The sequence below is a fragment of the Sturnira hondurensis genome, unplaced genomic scaffold (genome assembly GCF_014824575.4).
Source record: "Sturnira hondurensis isolate 20B ecotype Veracruz unplaced genomic scaffold, ASM1482457v3 Scaffold0004271, whole genome shotgun sequence".
In the NCBI taxonomy this organism is placed as follows: Eukaryota; Metazoa; Chordata; class Mammalia; order Chiroptera; family Phyllostomidae; genus Sturnira; species Sturnira hondurensis.
The window spans coordinates 8437551-8451374 of NW_028076902.1; the positions used below are offsets into that span (position 1 = coordinate 8437551).

General features: G+C 45.9%; 1 protein-coding gene across 2 annotated transcripts in view; it reads left to right on the top strand.

The window, feature by feature from the left end:
- SLC22A23 (solute carrier family 22 member 23) overlaps positions 1–13824 on the top strand; it is a 177205-nt gene that overhangs the window by 138168 nt on the left and 25213 nt on the right. For both annotated transcript variants that reach the window (XM_037045415.1, XM_037045416.1), the window contains one exon: positions 7806–7933. In XM_037045415.1, coding sequence (XP_036901310.1) covers positions 7806–7933 — 128 coding nt within the window. The remainder of the gene's footprint in view (positions 1–7805; positions 7934–13824) is intronic.

The window sequence follows — 13824 nt, forward strand, 5'->3', positions numbered from 1 at the left end:
GGTTATCAGGTAGTTAATTTGGGGAGACTTATAGGAAACTTACAGCAAATAAAAAAATTTTAGTCAAATTCCATTTGTCTAAAGATAATCTAGGTGGGGTAATGCCAACCCAAGGCAAGGCATATAAATAAAACGGTGACCAACATTTTATTCACAACCATTGAACAAGCAACTTAACAGTGGGATAAAAATGTTCTCTAAATTGGTGTTTTGGGATTTGCTGATGGTGTGGAATTTTAGGGAGCCCTCAAGCCACAGGCTGCCCAAATCTCAACCGCTGAGTGTGCAGAGATTACGTGAGATAATAGGAACCCTGTGCTCAATGAGATTGCTTCCTGGTGGGAGCAAAGAAAGGCCTGTGCTGTGCCAGAGGGTGCAGCCTCTGCTCTAAAGGTCAGCATGACTGATTCCAGTGCCACCAACATTCCATCTCATGACCACCCCACCCAAGGGAGCTGGGGTCGCTTACAGCCAGCCAGTGGGAGGATCACTGAGCTCTGCAAGCAGGCTGACCTGAGGCACCTGTGAGAGTGCACGTTGCTGTGTTTTGTGGGAGTGATGGTGTGGGGCTGTTGGCAGCTGGCAGAAGTCAGGTAGATGGCCCGCTCGTAACAGGTGGCTAGTGATAGCGGCTAAGCAGTTGCTGCCGACAGCTGGCAAAACCCCAGGGGCCTGGATAAAGAAAGAGAGGCCAGGGGCCCAGCCCCCATTGGCTGGGCTATAAGAGACTCTGGCAAAGCACACTCCAGTGTCACAAGAAATGGGAATCCTGGACAGGAGCTCAGGATGGCATCACTCAGCTGTTGGGATCTGGTCCACAAGCTGTGGCTGTTTCTGTAGGAATTGGGAGGGGTGAGCATGGCAAAGACAAGAGGCTAATTTTCAGAGCCAGGTGTGAGTCCAGAGCAGACCAGCCGGGCCACTGGGATGATGGGTCAGTGAGTGTGTGGCCGCATGGGCTCTACTCAACTCTCTCCTTCGTGGGTAGAGAGAAGATTGGATCAGGCAGGTCAGGAGAGGCTGGGTCCGGGGCAGAAGGTTGAGTGGACTCCTTACATAAGCCGCTGACACAGAGGCTCCAATAAAATTCCATTTAGAAGAAGCAGCAACATAAGACCTTTCTTTGTTCCTTCTGCCCACTGTTTTCTCAAACTGTTTTTCAACACCCATTTTTTTATCATTCGCAAAAATGCCAGATGAACCCCCTATGGCGTTACCTTTCGAATGCCCCATGTGCTCTATATTTTCTGAGGCCTGATTGTTATACATTGAAAAAGCACAAGGAAAAAGCTGAAGGAGGGAGACAGTGGAAAAATACAAAGCCAGATACAGAATATTTCCTGGCGAATGCCTAGTATTCATCTGGTTACAATGTTTCTGAGGAACATTTTAAATTTATCTCAATTCTTACATATTCAGAGTTGCTTGACTAAAAGGCTAGCTCCAGCTCCAAACACATTTTAGGTGCTGACCCCTTTCTGCCCCACCGAAACATAAAACATTCAGAGAATGTTTGTTTAGTGCATTGTCATGATCAGCATCTTTTTTACCTTCCAGAAAGAGGCAACAGTTACCATTAGTCCCTTGAAATAAAACTCCATAGAAAATGTTGGAGCCGAGTGAGGCTTTGGGTCATTCTACCATTCCACCCCCACTGTCACCCAGATGCAGGGAAGCTGAGGCCTGAAGGGTCAGGGGACTTGCCAACGGTAACAAAATTGGTATGTAAGCCCAGGACTCCTGGTGTATTTCCTCCATAATTTTTCTACAGTAGAAGAATTATGGAGCTTTTATATGTATTATTTTGAAAAACAGTAGAGACAAAGGTCTGAGCTTATGTGGGATGGCCATTTATATTAAAGAATTCCTGTTCTACGAAGAGATTTGCCAGAAGAGTTCATTTGCCCTAGGAAACTTTGAAGTTTAACCATCTTAACAGCCAACTTTTATTTATTTAATTTCATAATACTCATCTCTTCTCTCTAAATTACCAGGTTTAACTGAAATCATGAACTTGGCACTTTGTTTATCCTCACCCCCAAGGACATGCTTATTGATCTTAGCAGAAAGAAAGGGAGAGAGCGGGAGGGAGGGAAACATCCATCAGTTGTCTCTCATACACACCCGAACCGGGGACCAAACCCACAACCTAGGCCTGACTGGAAATCAAACCCACGACCTCCCGGTTTACAGGACCAAGCTCCATCCAACTGAGCCATACCAGCCAACCTGACATATTTTAAAGAGCTAATTCATATCCGTCTGCTATTCCTTGGCCTGAACCTACTTACCTTATTTTTTGTATACCAAACAGAACTAAAGGTTTATCAAAAATCCAAGTGAAAGCTTATCTGCTGGAACCAAGACTATTTTTATAAGAGCTTTGAAGCAGAAAGTTAAGAAAGTCTCCCAACTGGTATCGATTTTACTTGGAGAACCTCTGCAGAATTTCATGTTCACTGTGATTCCCATGTTCATGGGTAGAACCAAAAATGTCAATAGCTAGAATCACTTCTTTAGATCAAAAGCACTCTTCATACATACTCAGGGAACTTCATGTCTACAAAGCCCTTTGTGGTTCTTGTCCCCGCATCCGCACTGTGCCCTTTCTTCTGTGTTGGGCAACCTGTTTGATAGAAGCTGTTAACTCTAAGGCATTTATTAATCTACATGTTTTTCTCTAGTGGCAGGTTGAGCATGCTCAGTGTACATTTATTTCATGAGACCTGTGATGTTGCAGCACTACATGAAGGCATACCTGTCTGTGCTGAGTACTAAAACTAAGGACTTCAGAAAAATAATGACTTGAGGGTAAAATTAATAGAGTATTAGCAGTTAATCTTATTTCCTTTCCGTATTTTAAAGAAGACACTCATGCTTTTAATGTATCACCAAGCTGGCATTTTATCAGAACAGGTGTTAAACAAATAAGTAAGAAAGCAGCCTAGATAGTATACTTGTCTGTGTCAGATTCTCCAGTTGGGCAGAAGGAGTGCTTGGTTTTATTCTTAAATGTCAAGGGGAACTATCAACTTCATAGTATTATGAAATGATCAAGTATTTTCAATTACTGATTCTATGAAGTTACAGGTTATAGGGACTAAGATGTAAAACAGATCCATGAATGTAAATCAGATGGGCTTGAGACTTTGCCAAATAATGGAAACAGAAGGAGTGCAGGCAAAGCGGGGCGAGTGTCTGAGAAGGAACAGTTGCTGTAAAGCCATAGGTGCCGTGAGTGAGCGGATGGGGTTCTCATTTCAGTTGACACTGATGCTCAGCTTGAGGAACAACCACTTAGTGGCATCAGTTAGGAAAACAGAGTAACATTATTTACATGATGCCATTGGGAAGATGCTTCCGTGCAAATAAATTTTAACTCTTTGAGAATTAATACTTTATTGTAGCTGTCAGGTGGGTATCTTCTAAAATATATTTTTCTGTTTTTTAAACAGCACCATAAACATAGAGTGGTGTGGAGAAAATTACCCTGGTCTAGGTGTCTAAAGACCAAGTTCAGGTCTGATCCTGCTGTTGATGTCCCCCCGGCAAAGGCATCGTCTAGGTTCAGCTCATTTGAGATGCTGCAAGGCTGGACTCATTGCCACTTGAGAGCCCCTCTGACTCTGAAGTTCGGTTTTGTAGCATTGCCTTTCCTTGGTGAGCAAGGCAGGAGTTTTCATTAGGGCATCAAGCACGTCTCCGTTAGAGTAGTTTGAACCTTCAAAGGGGTTCGTGGTTGTGTGGAGTCTTGCACCTACCTGAGGGCAGCTGGAGCACCGATGCTTCCTCACGCTGTCTTCAAGCCCCTTTCTGCTCAGGCTGCCTCCCCCGTCCCTGTTTGCGGTCTGGGGCCTTCTAACCTAAAACTCGGTGTCAGAGGAGAACCTCAAGGTCCTTCTGAAAGTTCATGTTTTCAGTGGGTAGCTTCTGTAACCTCTGTGGTGTTTAGTCAGAAGTTTTTTTCACTTAAATTCTAGTTCTTGGTATGTTATAGAATAATTGAGGCCACATGGGAAGTATCCTATGTGTAGATCCATGGGGTGATTTTAAGTTCCAAGAACAAGCTGAAAAGTCACGTTGCTCAGGCTGCTCTGAAGTTGGATCCCTTGCATTGGTGCCCTCAGCTCACAAGTAAAAAACTGAAAACTAGTGTGGGTTACATCCAGAAGGAATCACTGTGCACAACACATAGGGGCAATCTTGTCTGCCCCAGTGGGTGAGCAGATGCGTGGCACTCTGGAAGTGGGGGAAGTTTTGAGAGTGAAACTGACCTCTTTTCCTGAAAGTTGGGGGGGGTCATGGACACAGGGAGGAAGCGTGAGATACATGGGCGTGTGAGTGCCCGGAGTGTGACTGGAAGGCTCCGCACCCACTGTGGAGGGGTCAGCACTGCTGGGGAAGAAGGCAGTGCTGGGGAACTGGACTTGGGACAAAAGGTCAAGGGGGGCTTTTGTCTTCTCTGGGACATTTTAATTCTTAAGTAGAGAATGGATTTATGTATGATTTGCTTACTTAAAACTTAATTTTCAAAAAACTACTCAACCTAGTAAGTGAGTTCTGGAAAGTAACAGGACACAAAGTCAGTATTCAGAAATCACTGGCATTCTTTTACACCAACAAAGAAGTATCAGAAAGGGAAACTAAGGGGGAAAATCTCATTTACTATAGCAACAAGAAAAGTGAAGTACCTAGGAATAAATTTAACCAAGGAGGTAAAAGATCTGTACTTAGAAAACTACAGAAACTGAAGAAAGAAATTAAGGAAGACACAAACAAATGGAAGCATGTACCATGGTCATGGATTGGAAGAATTAACATCATCAAAATGTCCATACTGCCCAAAGCAACCTATAGATTCACACAATTCCCAGTAAAATATCAATGGCATATTTCACAGATCTAGACCAAATATTCCAAAAATTTTATGGAACCAAAAAAAAAAAAAAAACCCTGAATAACCCTAGTAATCCTGAGAAAGAAGAACAAAGTTGGAGGGAACACAATACCTGATATTAAACTAGAATCAAAACAGTCTGGTACTGGCATAAGAAGAGACACATAGACCAATGGAACAGAATAGAGAGCCTGGATATAAACCCTTGTCTCTGATCAATTAATATTTGACAAAGGAGCATGGGCATACGGTGGAGTAAAAGTAGCCTCCTCAACAAATGGTATTGGGAAAACTGGACTGGTGCATGCAAAAAAAAAATGAAACTAGACCACCAACTTACACCTTACACCAGAATAAACTCAAAATGGGTAAAAGATTTAAATATAAGTCATGATACCATAACAGTCCTAGTGGAAAACATAGGCAATACAATTTCAGATATCCCACATAACAGTATTTTTGCATCTCCTAGGACAAGGGAAATAAAGGAAAAAGTAAACAGATGGAACTGCATCAAATTAATATTTTCTGTACAGCTAAAGAAACCATCATCAGAATGAAAAGGGAACTGATTGTATGGGAGAATATATTTTCCAATGATACATCAGACAAGGGTTTGATCTCTAAAACATATTTAAAAAAATCATATGGGGACTTCTGGCCAAGATGGAGGCATAGGTAGATACACTGTGCTGCTTTGCACAACCAAAATAAGAACAACAATTTAGAAACAAAAACAACCAGTACTGACAGAAAATTGAACTGTATGGAAGTCCGACAACCAAGGAGTTAAACTAGACACATTCAACTAGACCTGTAGGAGGGGTGGAGTTGGGTGGCAGGGCAGGGAGGGGTCACAGCTGGTGGACCCCCAGCATGCTAGGCAGCAGTAGATGGACCCAGCAAGGCGGCAGGTTGTGCAGGAGCACGGCGCACAAGCTGGCTGGCAGACCAGGCGGTCCCACATTCACGTGCAGATAGACCAGGCAAAACTGGGGAGCAAGACAGACCACACAACCCAGGGTCCCAGCACAGGGTAATAAAGCCGCAAAACACTGATTGAAAACACCTGTGGGGGTTGAGGTGCCGGGAGAGACTCCCAGCCTCACAGGACTTCGTTGGAGAAACCCACAGGGTCCTAGATATATACACAAACCCACCCACATGGGAATCAGCACCAGAAAGGTCCAGTTTGCGTGGGGGAAGTGACTGAAACCTTGGTCACTGATACTATGTAACCAAAGTAAATACAGTGATGACTAAAGCACTGGTCTGACAAAGGCAAGTATGGTCATTCTTAACTTTGATTCCTAATATTTGCTTCTCCCGATCAGGGGTACCACCCATTTTATAATGAAATTCTAAAGGTACACAGCCACACCCATCCCTGAGCATTTTCTCTGGCTGTTTGCACACCAGGTAGAGTTGAGGAGTTAGGGCTGAGTACGCATGGCTCTACGAAATCTGCAATACTGACGCTTTGGGTTCAGTGAGGCGACCCCTGCTCCAAACAGGAGCACTATTCTCTTTGACTTGCACATATTGTCATAAACATAAACTTATAAAATGCATGGATAATAAAACCCTGGCTTTTTCTGTCAGCTCTCCTCACTCGATTTTATCCTAAAATCCAACAAACAAGGAATCTGTTGCTACCAAAACTTGGAAACTGCTGTGTGTTACGGCATCATCTCTGGGGGATTAGACTTGTGGTTAGTAAGACCAAATGGATTCTGTGGGTAAGCCCTGTGGAAACCAGTCTTCAGACCTTCAAGAGCTGAAAACAATTGTCAGGTTGCTAGTATTGGGGCATTTTTTTTACTTAAAATTATCCTATTAACATTTGTTTTTTCGTGGCAAAATATAACAAATGAAGCCCTTCAACGAATTGCTTAGACATGGTTTAGAAATACGTGGTTATTTTTAGCCCTGGCTGATGTGGCTCCATGGACTGCACACTGGCCTGCCAACTGAAGGGTCGCCGGTTTGATTCCTGGCCAGGGCACATGCCTGGGTCGTGGGCCAGATCCCCAGTTGGGGGTGTGTGAGAGGTGAGAGTTCACTGTATTTCTCACACATTGATATTTTTCTGCCCCCCTCCCTTCTAAAGTAGATAAACACAATTTTTTAAAGGATTTTATTTTTTTATTTTTACAGAGAGGGGGAGGGAGGGAGAAAGAGAGGGAGAGAAACATCAATGTGCGGTTGCCTTTCTCATGCCCCCAACCAGGGACCTGGCCCGCAACCCAGGCATGTGTCCTGACCAGGAATGGAACTGGTGACCCTTCGGTTCACAGGCCGGCACTCAGTCCAATGAGCTACACAGCCAGGCTAGGTAAATTTAAAAAAATTTTTTTAAGAAGAAGGAGAAGAATTTGGCCCTGGATGGTCAAATGGTGGCTCAGTGGATTAAGTGCAGGCCTGCAAACCGAAGGGTCACAGGTTTGATTCCAATTCAGGGCACATGCCTGGGTTGCAGCAGGTCCCAGGTAGGGGGCACCGGAGAGGCAACCACACATCCATGTTTCTCTCCTCTTTCTCTCTCCCTTCCCCTCTCTCTAAAAATAAATGGAGAAAAAGAAAAAGAAATAGGTGGCTATTTTTTTAAAGCATTTTATACATACACTAATTTATTGACAAAGTTGGTAGGATATTATTCCTTTCTGCCACATTTAAGAATCACAGTTTTTATACTTTCTAAAAGAAAGTCAGCAACACTACAGCACCCATAGTCTATTGCTCCTAATTGGGCTAATGAGAGTCCTGAGCACTTATGGGCCTCCACAGCACCAGGACAGAAACTGAAGGTGGTACCTCCTGCCAAGTTCACCTGCTGGGGACAGAAACTGAACTCCTTGATGTCCCCCAGAATCAAAGGCATTCACTGATTCCTTTTATGTCTTTGAAGGGTATTCCCTGAGTCCCTCCGGTGGCTGATGGCCACCCAGCAGTTTGAGTCTGCAAAGAAGTTGATCCTGCACTTCACGCAGAAGAACTGCATGAGCCCTGAGAGTGACATCAAAGGCGTGATGCCTGGTGAGTACAGCCCAGTGGCCCAATCAGCCCTGGGAGAGGCTGTTTAGCCCCAGACGGAGTCACAGAACCATTCCCTGCTGCGGGGGACAGTTTGGTTTTACCAAGCAGCTGCCCTAGCCAGCTGTTTAATTTCCTGTAGCAGTTGGTCTGTAGCCAGGCTGGGAACCTGAGAGAACTGAAATCCTCTCTATTCTGTAGGTGTTGGATTTTTCCCAAGTAAGTCTGACCCACTGTGGGGCCCCATGTAGCCTGTCCAAACGAGGAGTGAGACATGAGCTGAGTATGCACCTGGTTGTCAAGGGAACATTTGGGAGGGGTGCAAAAGCCAGAGTCTGGCACACAGCCCTGCCCCCTGCCCGCCTACCCGCCAGGTTTGAATGCTGGCAGAATGCTGGCTGGGGGTGCAGCTGCCCGTCACTGCCTCTCTATCCGAAATACGGTCTGCAGGGAGCCGCCATTGTCTATATCTGTCATGACCTATTTGTGGGGCAACTGAAGAAGTAGAGAAGTGAAGTATTTCCAGACATGAGTCCAGGTCCAGGGAATATCTAATATTTCATCCCAATATTAATCTTAATATTAATAAATGCTTGACATTTATTAACTTATATTTCTTCCCAACTTGAGTTTGCTGAGGGAGGTGCTATAATTATCTATATTTGCAGGTGAGGAAACCGAGGCACAGAGCGGTTTAAGTGTCTTGAGGGAGGTCACACATCTAGTAAGTAGTTGAGCTGGGACTTGAACCCGAGAAGTCCAGCAGAAATGACTTCTAATGCTGCTTCTGAGCAATGAGGACAAGCTCTGAGACTTGAATTAACTTTTCCCCTTTTGGGCCATGTTTGCTAATTTAGGTGGTTAATGGTCTTAAGTCTTTCAGTGTCATTTGTTTCTGGCATTTCTTTAATTAAATCACATGCTCCACTTCTTTCAGGTTAAAATATTGTCCTGGAAAAACTTGTTTTCTCAATCCAAATTACAGTCATTCATTTCCCTCCCATTTTTGAAAGTGGTATTAAATCTTTTCCCCCTTTCTTTGCTTGTGAGTTTTGCCAACATGTATTTTTGCGCTGGTGCCCCAGCAGGAGGCTGGGGGAGGCAGCTGGCATGTGTGGCAGCACCCGACTCAGGAGGGGCGCCCTTCTCCAGGGGACACCCCCTTTTCTGCCTCTAAATCCTGTTCACTCCCAGCTGTCAGACACACTGGTGATTGCACTGTGGCAGAAGCCGGCCCAGGGCTTTCAGGAAGACAGGTGTCTTTCATCAGAATCGGCCACTGTAAACTTGCTTGGGCTGGACTTGTTTCTCTGCTTGGGGCCCTCCTCCCATCACTTCACCTAATCCACCTGCCAACTCCTTGGTGTCCTACTTCGCCCCTTACCTGTCTTGACTCCCTCCTCACTGCCACCCTTCCCCTGACATCATTACCTGCTCAAACACTCTTCAGTGGCTTCTCAGGGCCCATCGACTAGATCCCCAAGTCCTTCAGTGGCTCTGAGACCCTGTATCACCCCTGCCTGCCTCTCACAGATGCCCTGGCCTTCGTTGGGCTCTCAGAAAGCACCAGGTGCTTCCTGTCCACAGGGCTTTTCCACTCCACTTCCCTGCCCTCAGCCTTGCTCTGCTTTGGCCAGCTTCTTGGAGACCAGGGTAGCCAGATTCCCCGGGCCCAGGCCCGCTCTCCAGTGGTGCACCCTCACAGCCGGAGGCCCTGGACCCTGCGCCAGCATCCAGCTGTGACCAATGGTTTGCGTGGCCCCTTAGGGCCTGTCACCCTGTCTGCAGAGCCTGGTTGCACTGTTTTCCGGCACTAGCAGCAGGCCTGCCTCCTAGCAGGCATTCCACGATTGTCTAGTGAAACCTGGTCTCCTGTGGTCAGGCAGCAGTAGGGCAGTTTCTCCCGGGAGTCAGCTGCAGTCGCTGTGTATGTTGCCTCTGGGTAGATGGGGGCCTCGGATGTGGCTGTCGGTGTGTGAGTGTAGGGGAGCTCCCGCCCCTGTCTGTGCATCCTAACCTTGGATTCAGACTAGAAGAAAAGCTGATGTTCCAAAATTTTCCATGCCCTTTCCTCTTTAAAAAACATCTCGTTTATCATTGAATATGGCAGATTTTCTTGGTGGAATTGACAGCTGAATTACCATAGACATTTGGATCTGCTTTGGAGTCTCATTCTCACAGTAGCATTCCTACAGTCCTTAGTGTCACATGACATGTCCACGTGCTGACACCTCTCCTGGTCTCGTAATTCCCAAGAGTCTGAACATTTAGTGTGGGAGTGGGGTCTGCAGGTTTCAAAAGTGGCCACGTATACTGCAGCCCACTCCACAGAGAAATCTTGGAGTAAGAGCTCAACACCGTGCTCCTAGTGATAGCAATGCTGGCAGTCACAGGGCAGTGACCCCACAAGGCGTGGGGTGAAACACTTTGCGGACATTCAATCCTCATCAGAGCCTGAGGCGGTCGACAATCAGGTCGTCCTTGCTGTACCTGTGAGGAAATGGGGCCCGGAGATGCTGCCTTAGGGAGCATTGCTTCCCTCCACATGGAAGGAGCCCACCCAGAAGAGGGAGAGTGAACTCAACCCCCTCTTTTTCTTCTACATCAGGCCCTCTCTGGGAAGCACCTGGGAGAACCCAGTCTGGCCCAGACTTGCCAGGATGGGCAGGAGAGTCTGCAAAATGCAAGTGTCCCACCCCCAGGCTCTTCCCAGTGACAGAGCACGGATTCTGTCCTCACCTGCCTCACTCGGTCTTAGCCATCTGTTTGGAACCCATGGTGAGAAGAGAGGCCGTGTATCAGGCTAACTCAGGGTCCCCAACAATAGGTAACCTATCCAAAGTGACACCACTGGCAAGTGAAGAAACTGTGGTTGACCCTAGAACCCAGCATCTCACTGCTGTGGCATGCACTCCTCCTCCTTCCCCAGGCAGGAGGCTTTGCTCGCTGGAGCCCCACTCATGAGAGGGTGTTACGGAGGTCAGGAGTCAGATCACTGGTAGGGAGGTTGGATAGCTTTTGGAGAGCGGACCGTCTGAGGTGATTTTATGATGACATCCCTTTAGACACTCTCAACTATTACTTGATTCTGAAGCAAATCTCTTCAATTGACCAAGTGCCACCATTTCTAAATCTGTACCTGAGGGTTGAGGGCCACACATCAGAGAGACAGCAGGCACTTCTTCTGAACATGGGCTCACTGGGGGTCTCAGAGACACTTCCCAGGAGCTTTCAGTGCATTTTGTGATGGCTTGTGGGGGTGGCGGCTACCGCTGCTCCTCCTCCTCCTGTTCTTCCACCCTTTTGCACCCTCCTCCTGACCCCCCTTCTTTTTTGGTCTTTTCTTGTTTTTCATTTCCATAACTGATGTTTTTCCAGTTTTACCAGGACTGTGTTTGCAGTGTATCCAAGTATAAAAGCAAAAAGCCAGTCTATGTGACACCCCCATCCAAGTGAATGCAGGTTACCCTCGATGTGTCCCTGCATCCCTGCAGGGGGCCTTGAGTGGTGTGGCACTGTCGTCACCCTCTGCTGTTCTTGGGAAGCAGAGGTCGGCCCTTCACCTGGATCTCTAAACCTTGAAGAGGTCGTGACACTTCCACTGTGTCTTCAGGGGACACCTTCCTTTTTGCAGTCAGTGCAGAGAAGCTGGGACAGACTGGGTCAGCAGGAGCACCGAGGTCCACACAGGGCTTTGCTGCTTCTTTCCTTTGGTTCTCAGTTTGGTTCTCATACCGGTACTCAGAGGTGGGGGCATTGTCCCACCTAACACCTGAAAAACTGAGACAAAGAGCAACTAAGTAACTTTCCCAGGGAATGTCAGCAAGAATTCCCACGAAGCTTGGACTCAGCCTGTTCCCTCAGACCCCATGTTGCACCCCAAGTCAGGGAAGGAGACCCTGCCCAGCTAGACCAGCGCCCTCTGGCTGTGCATCACAGGAATTGGCAGAAATGCAAGGGCACAGGGGCAGAACAGGGTTGCGGAATGGGGAGCAGGTGCTGCCTGGCTGCTTAAGTAGGAGGCTTGGATGGACATTTCTGACTTGGCTATACTTGTTTTTTGTTTTGAAATGTTTCTAATGGTTCTAAATCAAGCGGGTTGAAGAGCTTTGGTGAGGACCAGGGAGGGGAATTTCTTTAACGGTTGTTTCCTAGATGCTCAGAGCCTGCTGACTCTCAGTGCCCCCTTTCCTCCTGCTAGTTCCCCATGTGTGGCTTTGGAATGTCCCCGAGAGTTCTGTGCGGTGGCCAGAGGGATGCAAAGGCCTCTTCCCATTCATTACCTGTGCAGCTACCTCAGGGGTCTCGGAAGTCATCTAATGGTTCCTGTAACTCTGCTGTTGGGTTTTCGTCCCAGAAGAACAGACAGCGCTGAGGAAGTTTCATGCTGATAGGCTGGTGACATGTATAACAGAAACAAAGTATCAGTAGCCCCAGACAGGTTAATTTAATTCCACTCAGAATGATGAAGTTACCTCTGTAGACTGCAGTCAATTTTTTAGACTTGGGCCTCTAGGGTTGAATGCTATTTAAAAAACCCTGTGATCACAACTGCAATTGCTACAGCTTCTTTAGCAACCTCTCTTTTGTTTGTCATAATGTGTTAGAAGTTAGGTTTGGGCCACATTTTAAAAAACACAACCTTTAAGCTTATATAGATATGCCAATGGACATTTGTTTTCTTCTTATAAGATTTGCATGGTGAGCAACTGTAGCTTTTATGGTTGATTCCTGATGAGTTTTACAAAAGTGAAGATACTCAGATCACTGGGTCCAACATGTTAACCATATTCTTTCTAATGCTCTTTGAAAGTTCTTTAGATTTCTTTAAATGCATTTTATTGATTATGCTATTACAGTCATCCCATTCCCCCCTTCATTGCCCTCCACCCTGCACATCCTCTCCCACCCACATTCCCCCCCTTTAGTTCATGTCCATGTGTCATAAGTTCTTTAGCTTCTACATTTCCCATACTACTCTTGCCCTCCCCCTGTCTATTTTCTACCTATCATCTATCCTACTTATTCTCTGTATCTTTTCCTCCTCTCTCCTCCTCCCACACTCCTGTTGCTAACGTTCCATGTGATCTCCATTTCTATGGTTCTTCTGTTCCTGTTCTAGTTGTTTGCTTAGTTTGCTTTTATTTTAGGTGTGGTTGTTAAAAATCGTGAGTTTGCTGTCATTTTACTATACATATTTTTATCTTCTTTTTCTTTTCTTTGGTAAGTCCCTTTAACATTTCATAAAATAAGGGCTTGGTGATGATGAACTCCTTTACCTTGGCCTTATCTGAGAAGCACTTTATCTGCCCTTCCATTCTATATGAAAGTTTTGCTCAATAGAGCAATCTTGGATGTAGGTCCTTGTCTTTCATGACTTGGAATATTTCTTTCCAGCCCATTCTTGTCCACAAGGTCTCTTTTAAGAAATCAGCTGACAATCTGATGGGTACTCTTTTGTAGGTGACTGTCCCCTTATCCCTTGATGCTTCTAGGATTCTCTCCTTCATTTTGGTCTTGGGTAATGTAATTATGATGTGCCTTGGTGTGTTCCTTCTTGGGTCCAACTTCTTTGGCACTCTCTGAGCTTCCTGGACTTCCTTGAAGTCTATGTCCTTTGCCAGACTGGGGAAGTTCTCCTTCATTATTTGTTCAAATAAGTTTTCCACTTGTTGCTCTTCCTTTTCCCATTCTGGTACCCCTATAATTCAGATGTTGGAATGTTTAAAGATGTCCTGGAAGTTCCTAAGCCTCTCCTCATTTTTTTGAATTCTTGTTTCTTCATTCTGTTCTGATTGAATGTTTCTTTCTTCCTTCTGGTCCACTCCATTGATCTGAGTCCCAATTTTCTTCCCATCACTGTTGATTCCCTGTACATTTTCCTTGATTTCACT